The 20,967-nt window shown below is 52.2% G+C and overlaps 1 protein-coding gene across 2 annotated transcripts in view; it reads left to right on the top strand.

Annotated features, from left to right (window-relative positions):
- Positions 1-431: 431 nt before the first annotated feature.
- Mrc2 (mannose receptor C type 2) overlaps positions 432-20,967 on the top strand; it is a 54,673-nt gene continuing 34,137 nt past the window's right edge. The window contains exon 1 of one of the 2 annotated variants that reach the window (XM_021645579.2): positions 432-759. In XM_021645579.2, the coding sequence (XP_021501254.1) occupies positions 645-759 (115 nt within the window). In that variant the 5' untranslated portion in view covers positions 432-644. The remainder of the gene's footprint in view (positions 760-20,967) is intronic. The other variant, XM_021645580.2, reaches the window with a different exon arrangement.

Here is a 20,967-nt window from a genome sequence, read left to right as displayed (position 1 = left end):
CAGACCAGGGGAGGGGGTCCTCCTAGGAAAGGAACAACTGGGTGACGAGGCAGGATGGAGCGCGTGCTGGCGGGGGTCTGGCCACCTGCATCAGTCCCGCGGCCCGGCCCTCGGGTGGCCAGGCCTCGCAGCCCGGGTCTTGCCACGCGGTGAAGTCCTGCGGAAAGTTTTGCAGTTGCTTCGCCGCCCGCGCCAACAGGAGAAGCTGTGACGCAGCGTCTGGGGCTCCAGGCCCGGGCTGAAAAGAGAGGGAAGACCAGGCGGGAAGGAATTAAGAAGCAGTGGGGGAAGATAAAGAGCGCACGCTGGGGTCCTTGTGGCCCGCGCCGATCCTCCCCTCCTGCCATCCGTCCCCTCCCCTCCCTCCCCACGCGGGCTCCCTGCGGCCAGGTCCCCACCCCCGCACCCCTGTGCCTCCTCCTTCCCTTCCCCTCTGCCCCTCAAACCCTCCTCCTGGGTTCTGCGCTCCTCCCTCCGCGGGGCCTGCCTCCTCCCTCCTCCTCTTCGGGAGGCATCACTTCGTCCGGACCCGGAGGAGGACGCGAGCCCCTCGCCGGCGGTCACCCGAGCCCAGCGCCAGGGCTGCCACCGCGCGCAGCGCCGCCGTGCGCCCTCGGTCCCCGCGTCCTCCGTGCGCCGCAGGGATGGGGCCCATCCGACCTGCCCTTGCTCCCTGGCCTCGTCACCTGCTGCGCTGCGTCTTGCTTCTCGGGGGACTGCATCTCGGCCACCCGGCGGACGCCGCCGCCGCCCTCCCGGGTAAGGCGTTGCCAACTTGGCCAACTTCGGGGGCCGGCCCGCGGGGGAGTGGGGCCTCTCTACTTTTCCCTCTTTTTTTTTTTTTTTTTTTTCTTTCTCCTGACTCCCATCTTTTCTGGAGAAGTGTGTTTGCGTGCGTGTGTATGTACGTGTGACTGGGTTTTTAAAATTCGTCTCCGCTTTTCTGGAAGCAAGGGAGGAGATGGGAGGAGGAGCGCGCCTGGAGGTGGGGGAGGACCTGAGTGGAACCAGATGTGGCAGGCAGAGGGGGAGGGGAGCCGGGGCACAGCGGCCTGGGAGGGAGAGCGAGGGCTGGCGAGGACTCGTTTGCTTCCCGGCCTCCCGGACCCCCGGCGCCCGCCCCACGCTGGTTCGGGGACCGTGGGATGCACCCGGGGAGCCAGAGGCGCATTGTTTAACGCTCGGTGGGGAGGGGTCAGTCGCAGCGTCTCGCAGCGGGGTCTTTATATTTTCTTCCTCGGTCCTCAAGGACAGCCTGTGGCGCACGACTTCTGCACCGTTCGCACAGAACCCTGTGAGACACTTTTGTGCCCCGAAGACCGAGTGCGTGTGCGTCTTCGTGCGTGTTTCTCACTTTGTGTGGGCAGTTCTGGCCACACTGGCACTTCTCCAGAGTGGACCATCTAAAGCTGTGAGAAAGTTTCTAAAGATGCGAAACAACAACCCACAGAAAACGAACTACACAAGTTCCTCAAACTATACCCTTTTTTTTCCGTCTTGTTTGGTTTTTCCAAGAACTTACTAATTGTGAGGTCAAACAGGTCCCTCGCCAAGAAGCCGAAAACTGATGAACATTGATGGGGTAGATCTTGCGGGGAGAGGGATTGTCGCTCAGACGCTCAGAAGTTAAAAAAAATGTGCTTGGTGCTGCCTCCATATCACCTCTTACGTTTAATTGGGGGCTGGGTGGGTGGAAAGGGATGGGACCGCAGCTGCAGCCTTGTGCTAGGACTAGAGGGGCCTTCACGGTGGCCTGGTGTGCTGAGGGGACAGGCAGGGCCGGGGAGACCCACAGTAAGATAAGAAGAGCCTTCTCCTGCCTCCCCTCCTACCTGGACCTGAAGCTTGCACAGACAAGAAGCAGGACAGTGAGTTTTTTAGCTGGTAGCACGCGGCCTGCCCCTTGCCTCCGGGTGTTCGCGCCAGAGCCCGGCTGTAAAGGCTATGGAAGTGCAGGATGGGAGGGAGGAGGGGAAGGATGGCCAAGTCCAAGAGCCCTAGCTTGGGTTTAAGTCCAGGCCCTGGGAAAGAGCTGAGCCAGAGTGCTGACTTGGTCTTTTCCCCCCAGGGAGCTTTTGACAGGGGGTGGAGGTGCCTGCTGAGGGGCCCAGTCAGGGCGGAAAAGGAGGCCTGCAGTGTCCCTGGGCTTCCCGCTCGCCGCTGCTGTCCCTTGCTCCTCTTCCTCAGACTGTGCCCTGGCTGTTGTGTAGCCTGACTCACCCATCCCCGGTGACTCATTTAATTCTGGTGATAATCAGAAGCGGCAGGTATGGTTGGACTCTGAGGAAGCCTGGCCTGGGCTAAGGCAGCTGTGGGTGAGGGGCCTGCACTAAAGCAGGGGGGTTAAACACACACACACACACACACACACACACACACATACACACACACCAAACACAACCCTGCCCCTTCTGCCTTGGGTGCTCCTGCCCCCAACCCTGCCATCTTCCATGGGTCCCTTGTCTGGTAGGCTGGTGTAAGGCCTGTGGGCTCTCATCCCCATCCCCGTGTGATGAAAGAGGCAGGCACTGGGAAAATTACACCAACATGGGGGTCTGTGGCCCTGGGAGGTGCTTGGGGGAGGTAGGGTTTGCCGGGCAGGCTGTTTGCCAGGGTGAAAGGTACCCTGGGGAGGGGTGTCAGCTGATCACCAGCAGGAAGCCCAGTGGCTCAGGAGATACGGCAGCTCTGCTTGGGGGTCAGAGGTGAAAGGGCTGTGGGAAGACTTAATACAGGATGGCGGAGTTAGCCTGTACTTCCGGGGCGAGCCCTGAAAACAGCGCTCCGCTGCCGGTACATGCTGCATGTGCACAGGGCTGACGGGGGGGGGGGGGGCTTCAGGAGAGTTAAGGTGCATCCTAGGGAAACTGAGGTCTTTCAGGAGATTGACACAGGGTGAACCGTTAAGTGTGGGGAGAGGACTGTCGGCTCAGCCCGGGAGCCCTTGCCGAGTGTTTAACATCCAATTTCTCATTTAAATGTGACGATAGCTGGAAGCAGCAGGTATGGTTGGGCCCGTTTTGCAGAGTATGAAACAGACTAGTCTGGGGCTAGAAGTGCCGAATGATTACAAACAGAGGAGGGAGTGCGGTCCGAGGAGGAGAGGCTCAGGGCAGAAAGCAGGGAGGGCAGAGGGGAAGAGCAGGCCAGGAAGATGTCCAGTGTCGCTGAATATTATGTAGAAGCTTCCTGGGTTCCTGGAGGAAAGGGTGAAGGAAGCTGGGCCATGTGCCTGGAAAGCCCTGATGAAGACACCGCTTTGCAGTCTGGCTGTGGGGCCCTGAAGCACTGGAGGAGGCTTCTTAGGACAAAAAAAAAAAAAAATGAGCTGTGGACTGGACGAGGGGATCTGAAGTCCAGGCGGAGAAGTTAGGAGATCTTGGGAAGGTGGGGAAGGACTTTAGTCTGGCACTCCCTCTGAGAGGCTCCGGGTACTTGTCACTGCCACCCAGAATCACTGCCAGACCATGTCTAACCAGGTCCTGGCCAGTTGTAAAGCTCTGGGCCCTATCCTGCCCCATAAGGCTCGGCCCACCTGACTTTAGGGGGCCTGTGGTCTGGGCACAGTTTCTGTTCTATCCTGAGTTCACCTGGGCAAGGTGACGGCGGCAGGAAGCTTGGGTTTGGTCCCAGTGTGCTCATACCAGAGAAATCCGACGTTTGAAGACGGGTTGACTGTGGGATAGGACGGACGGGCTTCTTAGGGTCTTCGTTTGTATTGTCACTAGTTTGAGCATGGGTGTGGGACAAAGGGACAACAGCAGGAAAAGTGATCGCTGGCTCCTCACACCTCCTAACCCTGGGGAGACCCTGGGTGTCAAATGTCAGAGCTGTTCTTGATTTGTCGAGACCACACCACTAGAGAGTGGTAAATGGTAGGTGAGGCCAGAGGAATGGGTGAAGGCCTAAACCCAGCAGTACCAGGCCGAAACAAAAGGCTGCAGGAGGCAGGAAGGTTGCCCTGGAGCCTAGGAGGCCCTGGAGCTAGCTTGTCACTGTGACTCAGTTGCCTCATCTGAACAATTTAAGGGAAGAGGGGCTTATTTATGCTCTCAGCTTGGAGCCTTCAGCCCAGGCCGGCTGGTCCCATTGCCCTGTAGGCTGTGGCAAGGCAGCAGAGCAAGCCTGCTCCAGCCAGGAAGAGGGGGAGACACCGAAGACAAGGTACGCCCTTCACAGGCACGTTTAAGCGCCCGCCATCGCAGTCAGGTTAAAGTTAAGCCCAGATGACCTAACCAAAAGACTACCTCCAAACATCGCACTGCAGGCCAAGCATTCCTGCCCAAACATAACACCTACGCGCCTGTCCTCTCTAGGGGGACAGTGAAGAAGAGAGGGGACGGGACAGCTCTCTGTCGACAGCATTGGTAAAACACTGCCGAAAAGCCTCCAGGTGCTCCAGCCAGACACCCAGCTCCTCATTTGTTCTTTCCTTCCTTCCTTCCTTCATTCCTCATCTTACTGACCCTGCACAGTAATGAGATCAAGATGACTAAGGCCTATATATTAAGGCTGCACACCTTTAATCCCGGCACTAGGGAGGCAGAGGCAGGCGGATCTCTGGGTTTGAGGCCAGCCTGGTCTATAGAGTTCTAGGACAGCTAAGCTTATACTGATATAATTCCTCTGAGTCTATCCCTTCCCTCCCCATCCCTCCACCTCCACAGGGTCCTCCTGGACGTGGAGCCGGGTTCAGTATCTGTGATAGGAAAAAATGTCTTCCTTTTCAGCTCATCGTGAGATGGGGAGGGCCCCTTTCCCATAACTGAGTCGTATTAATCTGGGTTGGGTGGGCCACTGGAGTGGTGTCACGGCTCTTGGAACCCACCCTGCGCTTGGTAGATTCTAGTTACTCCGCAGTAGGCTGGAGGAGGGTTTTGTGGTGGTATCTGGGGCCCAGGAAATGCTGGGGACAGCCAGCTCCGAGCCCCAAGTAAGTAGACTGGACCGCTTTCTCCAGACGGCGCCCCATGGGCTCCAGCTGGAGCTGTCTCTTGGTTGGTTTCTTTCTACACTCAGCCTCAGCGGGCACCTTCTCCTCTCTTCCGAGGCTGTTGGCTTGGCACCTTCAAGGTACAGGTCCTGCACTGGCTTGACCGATGCTTCTGAAGGCTTCTGCCCACCTCAGTTCCTTTGGCTGTGTTTTATTCCCTCCAGGGGACAGCTGTGAAACCTCCTCTGCTTTCCAGCACCCTGGCTCCATTCACCTTCCCAGCATGCTTTGCTGTACCCTCCCGGAGTCCCCGCCCACCTTCAGGCCCTTTGCTCACCAAGCAGGTCCGTCCATCCCTTGGCCTTCCTGGCTTCTCCTGAACTTTCCTTCAAGACTCAAGGATCTTGAGAATATCTAGGAGGGAAGGCAGCCCCCAGAGCCACCCACAGTGATAAACCTTAGAATGGCGCGGCGAGGGGTCGGGGTGGGGATGTGACGGAAAACTGCTAACCTCATGGCGGCTGGAGAAGCAGAGAGAGGAAAGGGCCAGGGACAAGAAGCAGCTTCAAAGCCTCCGCCCCGCAACTTCCTTCAGTGAGACTCCACTTCCAATATGTTACCAATATGGTGGCTTCAGCAAGAAACAATCCGTTGATTAGGTTTGAGACCTCAGTGTCTGTGCAACTGCCCAGAGCCCCTAAGACTGTAACACATGAACCTTTGGGGACATTTCAGGTCAGGTTCAAGCCACGAACAGGCGAAGTCTAAGCCAGGCTTCTCTGACCGCCCCACTCCCACCAGGGGTGTTTGCAAGGGTAATTGGTGTGGTGCGCGGGGCGGGGGTTGGGGGGGTTAGTTGTGGTCTAGCCTGTTCCCTTTCCCTCTCCGTCCTATGGAAGTATTAATGGGGCAGAATCCTTGAGACTGGAATTAGCTGACCAGCTGCGTGACCTCGGCTCTGGTGCGTTCTTTTGTCAGGTGAGACGAACACCCCACCTTGTTGCATGAGAGTCACACACAGGTCAGAGGACGGACGCCTGAGACACATGTCTGTTGCCCGCTTTTACTACTAATAAAGAAAGCCCGTGATGGCCAAGGGACTTAGATAGGATAAAGCAGACTCCACAGCGTCCGCCCTGGGCTGGAGGGACGGCTCAGCACGGCCGCCGCTTCCAGGTGTGGTTGCCAGCACCCACTCAGGTGTTTCACGACCGTCTGTAACTCCAGTTTCCAGGGGACCCAGTGTCTTCTGGCTGCCCTGGGCACCAGGCTCACATGTGGTGCCCATGCACACAGGCAGGCAGGCAAACGCTCATCCACATAAAATCAAAATATATTTATTTATTTATGGTTTTTCGAGGCACGGACTTCTCTGTGTAGCCTTGGCTGTCCTGGACTCACTTTGTAGACCAGGCTGGCCTCTGCCTCCCAGAGTGCTAGGATTACAGGTGTATGCCACCGTGCCTACCTTTAAATAAATTTGTTTTAAGGGGTAAAATGAGAGTGATTGTTTGTTTGGTTTTTTTTTTTTTTTTTTTTTTTTTTTTTTTGAGACAGGGTTTGTCTGTGTAGCCCTGGTCATCCTGGAACTTGATCTGTAGACCAGGCTGGTCTCGAACTCACAGAGATCCGAATGCCTCTGCTTCTCAAGCGCTGGAATCAAAGGCGTGCTCCACCACCGCCCAGCTTACTTTTTGAGGCAGGGGGGTTTACTGAAAAGAACAAAACAGAACAAAACCATGGGACGTTCTAATGACAGCCACTTAAAAAAAAAATGGACCCAGAACTTAAAAAAAAAAAAAAAGTTTAGTGTGTGCTGTGTGCATGTGTGTATGTGTGAGAGAGAAAATGCATGACTGTGAAAACAGAGGCTGACGGGAGTGCCTTCTCTCCGTCCCTTCTTTCTGTGGAGACTTCTGTCTTCCATGTAGTCCAGGCTGGCCCCCAACTCACAGAGATCTGCAAGTGTCAGGGTTAAAGCCATGCACTACGCTAGCTAGGCTCTGTCTTGCTTTTTGGGGCAGGGTCTCTTACCAACTTTGCGGCGCACCATTGGCTAGGCTCGCTGGCCAGTGTCCCCACCCTGCGCTTTCTCCCCGCACTGGGTGGCCGGTGTACCTCCACTCCACCGCCAGCTTTTCCCTTGAGTGCTGGGCAGCCAAACTCGGGTCCTCACGCTTGGGCACGGCAAGCCCTTTACTCACTGAGGTATTTCCGAAGCCCCTGGCCCCATCGCTTTTTGGTGCCAAGCGACCTATGAGCATCTCAAAGCCAGGTGACTTCCTGAAAGTGAATTTAAATACCGGGGTGGGGAGCCCCACCTTGGTGGCCCTGCCCTCCCTCAGGCCCTTCTTTACCCTTCTTTACCCTTCTTTGCATGAGTTCACGTCCTTAGCCTCACCGAGGGTACCTGGGGAGCTTTGTGCTGCCCAGGAGTGGGCAGTGTCCCAGGCATCCTGGGTGTCCCCTGTAAAAGCCACCGTGCATGCTTCCCTCTGTCTGCTGGACCAGCTTCCTAAAGGGCTGTCTCTGTGTCCGGCTCACACCTGAGCACGCAGGCCTCAGGCTGGAGGCTGCCTTCAACGGCAGCCTCACCCTCACCAGCCCGCCCTCCCACCTCCCTCTGTCAGCCGGGTGTTCTGTGGGGAGAGAGGGTCTTGGGAGTCTCACCCAGGGCCTCACGGGCACTAAAGCTGCACGTCTGCCTCGAAGCCGCATCCCAGCTCTTTCCATCCTTGCCCGGGTTCAATGGCTGGGACACAGTCATTTAGGCATTTAGGAAATATTTATTGAGTTGGAAACAATTAAAGCAAGCAGACAAGTGTTCCAAAGACAATAAGGAACGTTTCAGATGATGTCATGATCATGAAAAACACATGGCATCGGGTTAAAATAAGTGGTAGAAAGTCCAATGGAGGAGGCCAATCTCCGGAATCCGGAGTTTTCAGCTGTTGTAAACAGATCATGTGAGACACACCAGAAACAACACTTTGATAGAAAATGAAATCTTTACTTTTAAATGTTATTGGGACAGCTGGGTGTTACAGTTAGCAAACGCTGAGGGTGGGTAACTCAGTGGTGGGAGACATGGCTATCGCATCAGAGGCTCTGGGTTCAACGTCCAGCTCTGCACCTCCCAGCTAATCAAACAGTGATTAGCTGTTCCTGAATTATTCAAGTGATGTGCTTGCCCTGTAGAAGGTGCAAAGATGACTAGAAATTAAATTTGCTTTCGGAGCTGGAGAGACGACTCAGTGGTTAAGGCATGTGCCGACTGCTGTTGTAGAGGACCTAGGAGGAAAGCTGTTGAGGAAGACACACGGTATGAATCTCTGGCCTTACACATGTACATATGTTCCTGCTCACATATGTGTGCACACACAAACACTCACAGGCCCAAAACAAAGGGTCAGGTGTCTGCCAGTCTTATTTTATTCAAGGTTATAAAGTGCATTTCATTAAAAGAAAAGAAAGCAGCCGGGCAGTGGTGACGCATGCCTTTGGTTCCGGTACTCAGGTGGCAGAGGCAGATGGATTTCTGTGAGTTCTAGCGCAGCCTGGTCTACAGAGTGAGTTCCAGGACAGCCAGTGCTACACAGAGAAACCCTGCCTTGAAGAAGGAAAAAGAAAAGGAAGTAGCAGGCTACTCTGAGATTTCCGGCAGGAACGGACGCCTGCCTGACAGCTAAGAGATGAAATTCATAGGAAAATGCAGATAAATGAGTTAGTTAGAGAGTAAACATACCAAAAAAAAATTGTTCTGTGTGAAAAAAGGAGCTCCAGTTTCATGCATCAGCTTGCAGGGGAGGATCCAAAGGACATAAGGGTGTGTGGGAAAATGGTCTCATGGGATTCAGTGACAAGTCATTTCTTAACTTTATATATCATTTCCTATCTAAATGCTTAGCTGCTTGTCAGCTATAAACAAAGACATTGTCCTAGTTAGGGTTATTATTGCTGTGGTGAAATACCAGGACCAGAGAAACCTGGGGAGGAAAGGGTTTATTTGGCTTACACTTCCACATACAGTCCACAGACAATCCACATACTTCCATCACCAACGGAAGCCAGGATGGGCAGGAACCTGGAGGCAGGAGCTGATGTAGAGGCCGTGAAGGGGTGCTGCTTACTGGCTTGCTCCCCATGGCTTGCCCAGCCTGCTTTCCTGTAGAATCCAGTACAGCCAGCATGTCCAGGATGTCACATCCCATAATAGGCTGGACCCTCCCCCATTCATCACTAAGCAAATGCCCTAAATCAGTGGGTTCTCAATCTCCCTGACGCTGAGGTCCTGTAATCTAGTTCCTCATGCTGTGGTGACCCCAACCCACAAAACTGTTTTGTTGCTACTTTGTAACTGTAGTTTGCCTCTGTTCAGAATCACGGTGTAGGTAGTTAATGTACAGGATATCTGATACGTGACCCCTAAAGGGGTCACAACCCACAAGCTGAGAGCCGCTGCCTTAAAGGCTTGCCTACATCAGGCATTGTCCCAATTGAGACTCCTTCCTCTTAGATGACTTTCACTTATGTCAAGCTGACATGAAACTAAGGAGCACAGACTACAATAGCATCATCTCATCTGAGAAATGGATGCGCTGTATGGTGGATTTTTTTTTCTACTATGTAGTTCATGTTTGGATTTTCCAGTTGTCCCATCAATGCGTGTGTTGGTTTTTGTGTTTGTTTTCATTTTTTGATACGGGGTGGGAGGGGTTGTCTCTCTTTGTAGCCTTGGCTGACCCGGAACTCACAGAGATTCGCCTGCCTCTGCTTCCAGTACTCGGAGAGTCAGACTTCCAGAGTCACCTCCTGCTGCCTAGGGAGTCTGGGGCCGGGCTGGGGTACACGAGACCCCGCCTCAAAGCAAAAACTCAAGCAGGATGCCGTCTGTACGTCACAGGATGGTCTCAGCAAAGACTGACAGGAGAATCCAGGGACGCGTCCGCTTTGGGATGTCCTCAGAAACTCACTGCAAGTTGAAACACGTCAGAAGCTGGCAAAGCCCTGAAGGTCTCTGACCGATATCACAGGTCAGCCCCCCGGGCCTGCAAAGCACCGCTTGTCTCTCCTGGTGGGCATGTGGAGAGCTGCTGTCTCACACGGGACAGAAACTTACCACAGACTACCCACCAGGGAAAGCGTGAAAAGTCAGCCTTCAGAGCGCAGCTTTTACTGCACACACAGCTGAAAAATCTTAAGTTGGGGGAATCACAAGTAATCAGCATGGCGTTTTTGATTAAGAAACTGTATTTATTTAGTCAGGTGTGGCGCGCACACCTTTAGCCCCGGCCCTTGGGTGGCAGAGACAGAGGTAGGCCAATCTACTGGTCGACAGGCCGGCTTCAATGGCAGGCCAGCCGCGGCTACATAGTGAGGTGCTATGTAAATAATAATAATAATAAAAAGATTTTATGAGTTAAAGTAACAGTGATGCGTGTATAGTATATCCTCCAGGAAGGCGCTTGGCTGCAATTTTAAAATTACATTTATGTATATGTGTATTCAATGTATGTGTAGACATGACAGACAGCCCACATGCATGTGGGGGTCAGAGGATGGCTTGCTGGACCCTGTCCCCTCCTTCCATCATGTGGTTTCTGAGGATCAAACCCAGGTTGTCAGCCTTGCATTATCCTATTGAGCCACCGAATTTAGATATGAAAATGCTTTGTTTCCCCCCCCCAGAAGGCAGTACTTTCAGAGAAGAATTAAATAGAAACAAGATTCTGAGTGGTGTGTGTACTCAGAGATTGTGTCTGCACATATGTATAGTCATATTTGGGGTGCATAGAGAAGAAAAAGTAAAAAAAAAAAAAAAAAAACACCCAAATTTAACAGTTTCCCGCACACTAAACTGCGTTATATGTTATTTAGGAGACGTGATTACTGTGAAAGGCTTTTTCCATAAGCACACCTGCGTTTTAGGTCAAAGGATGGCAGCTGTCCTCTGCCAACTGTGCAGGCGTGTGATCGCAGTAACTCTTCTTTTCTGCCCCCAGTTTCTTCATGTAACGGGTCTAGCGCACGACTCCGAAGAGTCAGCCAGAATGATCTGCTCCCTCCTGTCCTGTGCCCCTCGTCATTTTCTAAACGTTTTCTTTTACTGTTTTATGTGGAGGAGTGCTTTGCCTTCCTGTACGAATTGCTCCATGTACAGGCTTGATGTCCGCAGAGGTCGGAAGAGAGCATTGGATTTCCTGGAGTCTGTTTTCTCGTGGCTAATTTGAGCTTCTGGTGTATTTTTTCCATGCGCCGTCCATTCAAATGTTTTTGTTTGTTTGTTTGTTTGCTTGCTTGTGTGTTTCTGTTTGAGGCAGGTCTTGCTATGTGGCCCTGGCTGGCCTGGAACTCTTTATGTAGACCAATCTGGCCTTGAGTTCACAGAGATCCACCTGTGAGGGCCTCTCCAGTGCTGGAATTAAAGGCATGTGTTAGCTTAAGTTTTTTTTTTTTTTTTTTTTTAATCTGGACAGCATCTCTTTTCTTCACCTTTCCCCTACACCATTGCCCACCACCCACTTTTGGGGGGCAGGTTCTGACGACATAGCTCAGATTGGCCCCAGGCTCACAATCCTCCTGCCTCTGCCTTTTAAGTGCTGGGATTACAGGTCTGCCCCATTACACACGCTTTGGCCTTACTGATACGCTTTGTAAAAAGCACTTTGATCTCAACTCTGGTTCCCTCACTAGGCCTTCAGCAGCACAGCTGAGCACCGGCAGAGCTGCAGGCAGCCACCTTTGAAAAACTTGGGAAACGACACACGCACACAAAGCACCGTACAGATCACACACAGGTTTCGGGAGTCGTGAGGGCAGGGCTCTTAGCTTGCTGAATAAGCGCGAGGTCTGGCTCCCCAGCACCCAAGTAAATTGTGGGCAGGTGTCAGGCCCACCTGAAATCCCAGGCCTTGGAAGGCAGAGACAGCTGGACCCCAGAGCAAGCTGGCTAGTTAGATTAGCTGGGTCAGTGATCTCTGCTGTCACTCCCTCAACGAATAAGGAGGAGAACGATCCCGGAAGGCCTCAGCCTCTGCTCTACACGTTAGTGCGCGCACGTACACACGCATGTGCGTGGATGCACATCACAGGGATGAAGGATACTTAAAATTTTACTTTTATGGATTATTATTGGGGATGGAGTGTGGCACGTGGAGGTGGGAGGACAGCCTGGTGGAGTTGGTTCTTCTAACCTCTACCTGGGTCTCAGAGCTCACAGGGCATCGGGCTCGTGTGGCGGCCGCCTTTACACGTGGTGCCACCCACCCGCCCAAGACTGTGCTCTTTAAAACTTGATTTTTATTTTATGTGTATTGCACGTATGTCTGCATGGGGTTGTGGGATCCCCTGGAGTCAGTTGTGAGCTGCCCTGTGGGTGCTGGGAATTGAACTCGGGTCCTCTTCAAAGAACAGCCAGTGCTCTTAACCGCAGAGCCACCTCTCCAGCCCCAAGACTGCGCTCTCACGATATCAGAAATTATACCTATTCACGGCCTACAACTCAAACGACAGCAGAGCATTCCCAGCTTGAAAAGTCTGGTGTGTTGCAGATGCCACAGAATGAGATGCCCTGGGCTGGGTCCAAGGCTAAACACAGCTCTTGTGGGTTTTGTCAATGCCCAGCCTGGAGGCCGAATTTTTTGAGTGCAGCGTGTTGCTTTGTGTTTATTTGGGGTTCTGAGATGCGGTGGCATCCTGGAGCCGAGGCTGGCCTCAGACCTCGGCAGTCCCGCTGTCTTCGACTCATAAGCCCTAGGGTTACGGGGCTGGAGCGTGTGTTTTGAGTGAGAGCGTGACACCTCATGTGAGGTCGCTTGGGCAGCTTTCCACTTGTGGTGCCCTGTCAGCACTCAGAAACTCTCAAGGCACGAGAGAGATGGGTCAGGGGGTGAGAGCGCTTGCTGCTGATGCTTTCTTGTGATGTCTTCGGACACTAGGGACACGAGTGCTGTGCTGTCGGTCAAACATAACAGAAAACCGCTCAGACACATGAAATAAACACATATGGGTTTTTGTTTGTTTGTTTGTTTGTTTTTGTTTTTGTTTTTTTAAAGAAAGCAACTTTCAAATTCTGGAGCATTTCAGGAGTTACAGGCAGCTGTGAGCTGCCTGCTGAGGCGCTGGGAATTGAACTCAAGTCCTCTGCGAGAGCAGTGTGGCTCTCAACCTCTAAACTGTGTCCCTGCACTCCCCCACTTGAAAAACATTTACACGATCCTTTTCTGATTCTCAACCTCTGCGTTGCTCTACTGTTCGTCAAGGAAAAGGAGCCGTCCGCTCTAATCCCAGGGCCGGTCCCCGAACGCTTTCTAACTCGGCACATAAGGGAGAGAGGAAGGATGGTTCATCTACAGAAAATTGTTCTACACTGACTTCAGTCGGGACAACTTTGCCACACGTCTAATTTTTTTTTTAATGTGTGTGTGTTTTTACATTTATTTGTTCACATGCATTCAAATCCGGGTCATCAGCCTTTCATAGCAAGCACCTAGACCCACTGAGCCATCCCTTTGGCTCATCAACACCATTGTTTGAAAATCAACATGCCAAGAGATAGTGCACAGCTTTGGTCCCTCACTTGGGAGGCAGAGGCAGGTGGATCTCTATGAGTTCGAGGGCAGCCTCGTCTACATGGTGAGTTCCAGGAAGGCTAGGGCTACACCGAGAAACCCTGACTTAGAGGGGGAGAAAAAAAGTCAGTGTCAGGGAGGGCAGTGATTGCTGGCAGGGCAGTATTTTCTTACGTGGTCCTAAAATCACACACCGGGAGCAGGTGTGATGGGCACACCGTTAACCCTAGCTCTCGTGAGGCAGAGGCAGGGGAAGCCCGGCCTGGTTCTACCTGGTGAATTCCAGGACAGCCAAGGTTACATGTAGTGAGACTCTGTCTAGAGAGGTGTGGGTAGGGGGCGGGGCTGGGAGTAAGGGCGGGATGGAGGGAGAAGGTGGATGTGAGTGAATTTGAGGGACTACTCAGTCTCCTGCAGGTGAGGTCTGATGTGTGTGTTGTAGATCCAGATGGTGGGGGGGGGGGGGTTACTGTGTGTGACCTTCTGTGGCCGAGAAAGCTCACGCAGTGGGCCCTGCCACAAACACAGTGGTATTCCCTTGGAGATCTTAAGACTTTGGCCTTGTGTCTCCCCTGCCTCGGGTTTATTTACTTCAGAAACACTGTAACACTATATATATATTTTTAAAAGGGATCTATAAATCCCAAGCCGCAGACAGGGCAAGTTCACGTTGTTATTCCTCTCTGCTAATCGTCTCTGTGTTGGTCTGCCTTTATTTTAAACTCCTTTTATTACATTGGTTGTGAACATGTATGTGTCAGTGGATGCATGCCATGAGACCCATGTGTCTGGAGGACTTTGTGGCAGTCAGTTCTCCCGACTGTGTGCTTCTCTTGGATTGAATTCAGTCCTGGCAGCAAGTGCTTTTATCTGCGGGGCCATCTCACTGACCCCCAAGGTCTGCCTTGTTTTGGTTTTTTAAAGGATTATTTATTTATCTATTTATCTATTTATTAATGTTTGGTTTTTCAAGACAGGGTTTCTCTGTGTAGTCCTGGCTGTCCTGGATTCACTTTGTGCTAGGATTAAAGGTGTGTGCCCCCATCACGTGGAGATTTCCTATTATTTAAGTGTGTGTGTGTGTGTGTGTGTGTGTGTGTGTGTGTGTGTGTTAAGGGTACCCACTGAGGCGAGAAGAGGGTGTAGAATCCCCAGCAGCCGGGGTTATAGGCAGTTGTGAGTCTCCCAGTATCAGTGCTGGGAACTGAACTCAGGTCCTCTGGAAGAGCAGTGAGTGCTCTTGACTGTTGAGCTGTCTCTGCAGTCCCTAAGCGCTGTGTGTAAGGAGTTTGTAAGGCAGAGGATTCAGGACCTGTACACACAGTGGGTGCGTTTAGCACTTAGGAGATAAACCGAGGATGCTCATCTCTGAACTGTTTGCTGGGGAGACAGAAGCCCCAAAGGTCTGCCAGTGACCCTTAGATCTCCCCAGTCATCTGCAAAGAGAGACTGTACGATGCCTCGTGCTTATAAGCCCGTACCTAGGCACCAGCCTGGTCTACACAGTGAGTTCCAGGCTAGCCTGGGCTACAGATGAGAGATCCTGTCTCAAACAACAACAAAAATCTAGAGAGGGGCTGGATCACTACCATCTGTAACTCCAAGATCTGACACCCTCACACAGACACAGGCATTCGTGCGGGCACAACACCAATGCATATAAAATGAAAATAAATAAATTATTTAAAAAGGGAAAGGAAAGGAAAACCTGGAGGGGCAGAGGTTGCATTTAGGTTTAGCTCACAGCTGAGAAGAACAGAGCGCACCTTTACAATCATTAGGTTGTAAAGGGCCAGAAAAACCTGGCCTGTGGGGCTAGAACTGCCTTGTACTGCCTGCGAATCTCTTTGAGGGTCCTCTGGTCACCCCTGCCCTGCCCAGGAGTGCAGGCATCCTCCTACCTCCTTCCACAGCCCCCTTCCAGCTGTGCTGACCATGACTTCATCCCCCACCCCACAGCCGCTTTGGCGCTCTCACTGCAGAGCTGGGCTGTGGCTGAGAGGGAAAGCATTCCACTGTCCCTGACCCTTCCAGAAGCCTCCTCTCCTTGACACTCCCTCTTCCTTGCATCTCTTTCCAGAGAGACCTGAGGGCGAAGCCCAGAAGTTCAAAGAAACAGAATGGTGCTTTCTCGGGGTGGGGGGGTGGGGGGGCGGAGCGCCTGGGAATGCAGGGAGAGGGCTCTCTCTGAACCGTGGGTTTATTTTTCTTTTAATTCTTCTGAAGAGTAAACGCTTTAATCCGTGGCCTATTTCCCCTTATCCTTTTTTTTTTTTTTCTTATCCCAATCGCATCTGCGAAGCCCGTTTCCCAGGATCCATGTCATAGGAACATAAGCAGATCCTTTGCCTGGATATCAAGGCACAGTCGTGGCTGCCACTCTTACCCTCCAGGACAGGAGTCAGTGCCCTATCCAAATCAAGGCTCACAGCTCCAGTCAGCTGGCACAGGGTCCAAGGACCTAAGCAGGGATTTGAACTTGGGCAGTCCAGATTTCAGAGTGGCCCTTCTGTGCCCTCTCCTGTGGGGAACTGTCTCCTAGCCTTGCCCTCACCAAAAATGGCAATTGGTTAAGCATGGAATTAGTTCTTTCTGTTTGTTTTGTGGTTGGTTTGAGTTTCTTCAAGACGGGGTTTCTCTGTGTAGCCCTGGTTATCCTGGAACTCACTCTGTAGACCAGGCTTTCTTCAAATGCATAGAGATCTCCCTGCCCCTGCCCCTGCCCCGCCCCCATCCCCACCCCTGCCCCGCTCCCACCCCTGCCCCCGCCCCCACCCCCACCCCTGCCCCTGCCAGGGGATTAAAAGCATGCACCTCCAGGAAGCATGAGAATAGTTTTAAGGAGGTTTTTGTTTTTGTTTTTGTTTAGACAGGGTATGCTAGATAGCCCAGGCTGCCCCAGAAACATACACCCATCCTCTGTCCCAGCCTTTCTAGTGCTGGGGTAATAGGTGTCCGATGCCACACCCATCTGTTAAGAAGATTCTTAATAGTCACAGGCGAGAAAAGATTCTTAACTCCCTGGACTTAGAACCAGGCTGTGCTTTTAAAACCAAGGAAATCCTCCTTGATGTTGGGTCAGGAGCTTGACACTGCAGAGTGAAAAGCTCATCGCGGGGAGGGTCGCGTCTTCTTAGTCATGTTGTTCAGGCTTGGAGATACAGCTCAGGAAAGGAATGGAGTATGTCACAGAGAAGGGGCGCAGAGCGCCGAAGCCCTGCGCTCCACCCCTGTCTCCCCCCACCCTCCCCTCCCTCCCTAAGACAGGGAAACAGGGAGCTTTGAAACAAGCACAGATTCTGTTGGTTGTTTTGGGAGGGGAGATGCAGTCTTCCCATGTGCACTGTAGTCCAGATGTCTCAGAGACTTTGTATCCACTTACAGGTGGTTGTGAGTCTCCCAACATGGGTGCTGGGAACCAGACTTGGGTCCTTTGCAAGACTACTGAGCCATCTCTCCATTTCTCCAAGGTTTTTGTTGTTGTTATTATTATTAAACATTTAAAGACTTATTTTTATGTGTTTGTCTTTTAAGTAACACCTGAAATCAAGGGTAGAATTTCTCAGCAGATCCTCATTGGCTGGATGGTTGAGGGTCTCCATCTCCCAGAATCCTGGGGTCTCAGGCGTGGACCAGTACAAGTGGGCTGTGTGGGATATCAATAGAGCATTAAAGAGTGCTCATCACTCAGAGAAACAATGATGCATAATCTGCCTCAGAGAGAGAGACAAAAGGAGAGAGAGAGGAAGGAAGGGGAGGGAGGGAGAGGGAAGGAGGAAAGTATTGGGAAAGAGAAGGGAAGGATAGAGGGGAGGACAGAGGGAGAGAAGAGGAAAGATGGCCTTAGGAGGAGAGAGGGGGGCTGGAGAGGAGAGAGAAGGATGGAGGGGAGAGTGACCCCAACACCCCCCAGATACGATACACGCAGTTTTTCTCAGCTCCTGTGTCTGCTTCCTGGCAGGCATACTGGCTCACTGTTGCCGACCCTCAGAGAGAAAAGCTGGAAATTCACCATCTTCATGTGAAATCTCTCAAGTGTTAAATGTTGGTTCACTTTTCTCTCCGCATGAGGTGAAGGCCAAGGCAGCTTGCCTGTGAGCTATATCAGTTTAAAATACCTCAGGACCTATCTGAAGGAGCTATCTGAAGGAGCTATCTGGAGGAGCTATCTGGAGGCTCAGCTGAAGTCAGTCTTCCACCCTAAGCAAACTGGACATAGTGGTGCATGCCTGTAATCCCAGCACTCAGAAAGCTAGGGGGCAGGAGGATTGCTGGGACTTCAAGGTTAGCCGGGGCTACATAGCAAGACCCTGTCTCAAGACAAACAAAAATAGTCATTACGTGTATCAGTTTCATCATTTATCAAGTAGAGGTAATAGCTTTACCCCGCTCTCAGGGTTGCTATGTTGCAACTAAAGACCTGGAGCTCCGCAAGTGTATGGTAAGCGTTCACGCATCCTGCTGTGTCTCGGTCCACAGATGCAGGGTGACCTCGTTTTTGCTGGGACTGGCCTGGGTTCTTGTCTCTTGTACTGGTATAATTAGCACTCAATTTCATTCTCATTGTGGAACACATGTTTTATGGGGACAGCGCAGATGGCTCAGTGGGTATGAATGCTTGTTGCACAATCTTGAGGACCCAAGTTCAAATCCCCAGCACCCAGCACATTAAAAAAACAAAACAAAACAAAACAAAACAAAACAATCCAGGTGTGACTGTACCAGAACCTGTAACCCTATCCCTCCCGGGAGCTAGCAGTGGGTTGCTGGTCGACAGCCTGGCCCCAGGTTCAGGGAGAGAGCCTGTCTCAAGGGAATGAGGGGAAGAATGATAGAGTGAGGCCCTGCCTTCCACCCCACATGGACCCACACATGCATGCACAACAGACACACGTCCGTCTCACACTGTTAGAGCCTTTGAGTTCAAGTGGTCATATTTGAAATACTCTTACCCAGAAATGAAATGGAATGTTAGTATCCTCAAGTCGTCATTTCTCAGGAACACATCATCATGTTTCAGGATAATTATATATTTCTTTTGTCTCTGTACGTGTATCTAAATTTCTCTCTCTTTTTTTTTTTTTTAAAGAAAAAGTTATTTGTGTGTATGTATATTTTTGTGGATACCCAGAGTCCAGAAAAGTGTGGCAGATCCCCTATAGATAAGAGTTACAGGGAGTTGAGGGGCACCTGACTTTGATGCTGGGACCCAAACTCAGGTCCTCTGCAAAAGCAGCAACTGCCCTGTTTCTTGGATTTTTGAGACAGGGTTTCTCTGTATAGTCCTGGCTGTCCTGGAACTCGCTTTGTAGACCAGGCTGGCCTCGAACTCACAGAGACCCTCTGCCTCTGCCTCCCGAGTGCTGGGATTAAAGGCGTGTGCCACCAGGCAATTGCTCTTAACCTCTGAGCCATCTCTCCAGACCCCTTAAAATGTTTACATAGAATTCCATGGAAAAGTGAAAAACCACAGGATGACCCAAGAGAGAGCTTTATTTCTGTTGGTGTTACGGCAAACAGGAGGGCTTCTCATATTTCTAATTTTTTTTTGTCATAGAACAAGCCCTGGTTTTTATCATTTTAAAAAAAAAAAGCTTCATATTACTTTTGTTTTCTCAGTCCTATGCTTGTGCCTTCGACACTTCTACAACGATTTTCTGCTCCTCAGTGGGCATCACCGATCCCATCACCAGGGCTTTTGAGTCAGTTTTGTTTTGGAGTCTGTGCTATGGGAAGGCCTACCCCGACATGTCAAACAAGGGTCTCTGAGCTGAGTGCCTCTAAGCACCGTCCTTGTAAGGGGAAAAAATAATATTTCGAGTATTTTAGCTTTCAGTCCTTGGCCCCGCCCGGCCAGTCAAAATGAAATGTAAAGAAATAGTGCTTTCCTCAAATTTGTGTGGGCGTCTCCAAGCACATTCAGTCTGCCATCACCCCCCACCCCCCGTCAGTTATGGGGGCTGAACAGATAGACTCTTCTAAGTGATGTTATGAAATGATACGCTCACGGTTCCCTCCCACTCTTGGGAGCCTTGGGGAACGTGCCTTAGTAAAGTACTGGCTGGTGGTGGTGGCAGAGCCTAGCAGGGCTGTCGAGGGCACAGGCTTTGGTGTGGATGTCTTCCACCCACGCGTGACCGGGTCTGGATTCTGGGTTTGGCCGGGGCGACGGGGTTGGACTGTGCCGTTCCAGAAAACCGTTTCCTGCCGCCGCCGTATCCGAGGTTGTGCAAGTGCCCTCATCGGGAAGGAAGTGGCTGTCGGGCTGCTTATTTTGGCTGCGGGCTCGCAGACGGCCTCTGGGGAGAGGATCTGGCAACCGTGCTGAAGGTTGGTGCGGGACGCCCACCCCACAGAGGGACCTGCGCCAGGCCCCTGGCGACGCAAACCCTCGAAGATGAGGGGGACTGCTGGGATGCTTTGGGTCCCAGTGGCCTGGAAGGAGTCGCCCCAGAGGAGAGCAGAAAGGGCCTTTGGGGTCCTTCTGCCGCTTCGGTGGGCTCTGCCAGTTTCTTGGTCTTGGAAGATGAAGCCTGAGAAGGGACAGGCTGAAGAGCATTCTGAGAAGACAAAAGCCATCACATCACGGTGGGCAAAATGAGCCCCAGCCTTCCATTTTGTTTGTGTGTGTTTTTTCTTTTTTTTTTGGAAATAAAAGTGTATGTGTGTGTGTGTGTGTGTGTGTGTGTGTGCGCACACGCAGGTGCCCTTGGAGACCAGAAGAGGGTGTCAGATCCCCTGGATCTGGAGTTACAGGCTGTTCCAAGCCGCCTTACATGGCCACTGGCAAGTGAATTCTGGCCCTCTAAAAGAGCAGTGAGGGCCCTCAACCGCTGATCCATCCCTCCAGCCTCTGTGTGTGTTTTAGAACACAGGCTCGCTATGTAGCCCAGGCTAGCCTTTCAGTAGCAGTCATCCTGCCTTAAGCCTCCTGAGCACTGGGATTGCAGCACGTGCCACCATGCCTGGCTAAGAGCCAACACTCCCAACAAGAGAGAGAGAGAGCCAAGGTGGTGAAGATTTCTGTTCCCAGAGAACCCCAGGGTCCAAGCCCCACCGAGACCCTTCCCTGGGCCAGGACTTGCAGATCCAAAGGATGCTGGAAAGCAGGTAGATCCAGGCTTCCCACTGTCTCCTGCAAGCTCTCTTGCAGTCAGTAGGGAGGTGAGAACCCCACCCCTACAGGCATTCTGGTCAGACATACGCTAGCACACTTGTCAACCCACTTAACGCTAAACCAGAAGGAAGAGCATGTCCGGAAAACAGTGACGGAGGAGTCCCCCAGCGACTGGAGCAAGGGGCTGTACTCCAGCAAGTGTGTGTGTGTGCCTGTGCTGCCGGGGAAGGTTTAGGCATGATGCCCCTGAGGCCGTGGGCGGCAAGCAGTTTGGATGGGCAGGAACTAGCCGCTGAGCAGGAGCAAGGGGCCCGCCTCAGGGCTGTGGTGCGGTGGGGTGGGACAGG

The sequence above is a fragment of the Meriones unguiculatus genome, chromosome 7, assembly GCF_030254825.1.
Source record: "Meriones unguiculatus strain TT.TT164.6M chromosome 7, Bangor_MerUng_6.1, whole genome shotgun sequence".
NCBI lineage: Eukaryota > Metazoa > Chordata > Mammalia > Rodentia > Muridae > Meriones > Meriones unguiculatus.
This window is presented reverse-complemented; position numbering and strand designations above follow the sequence as displayed.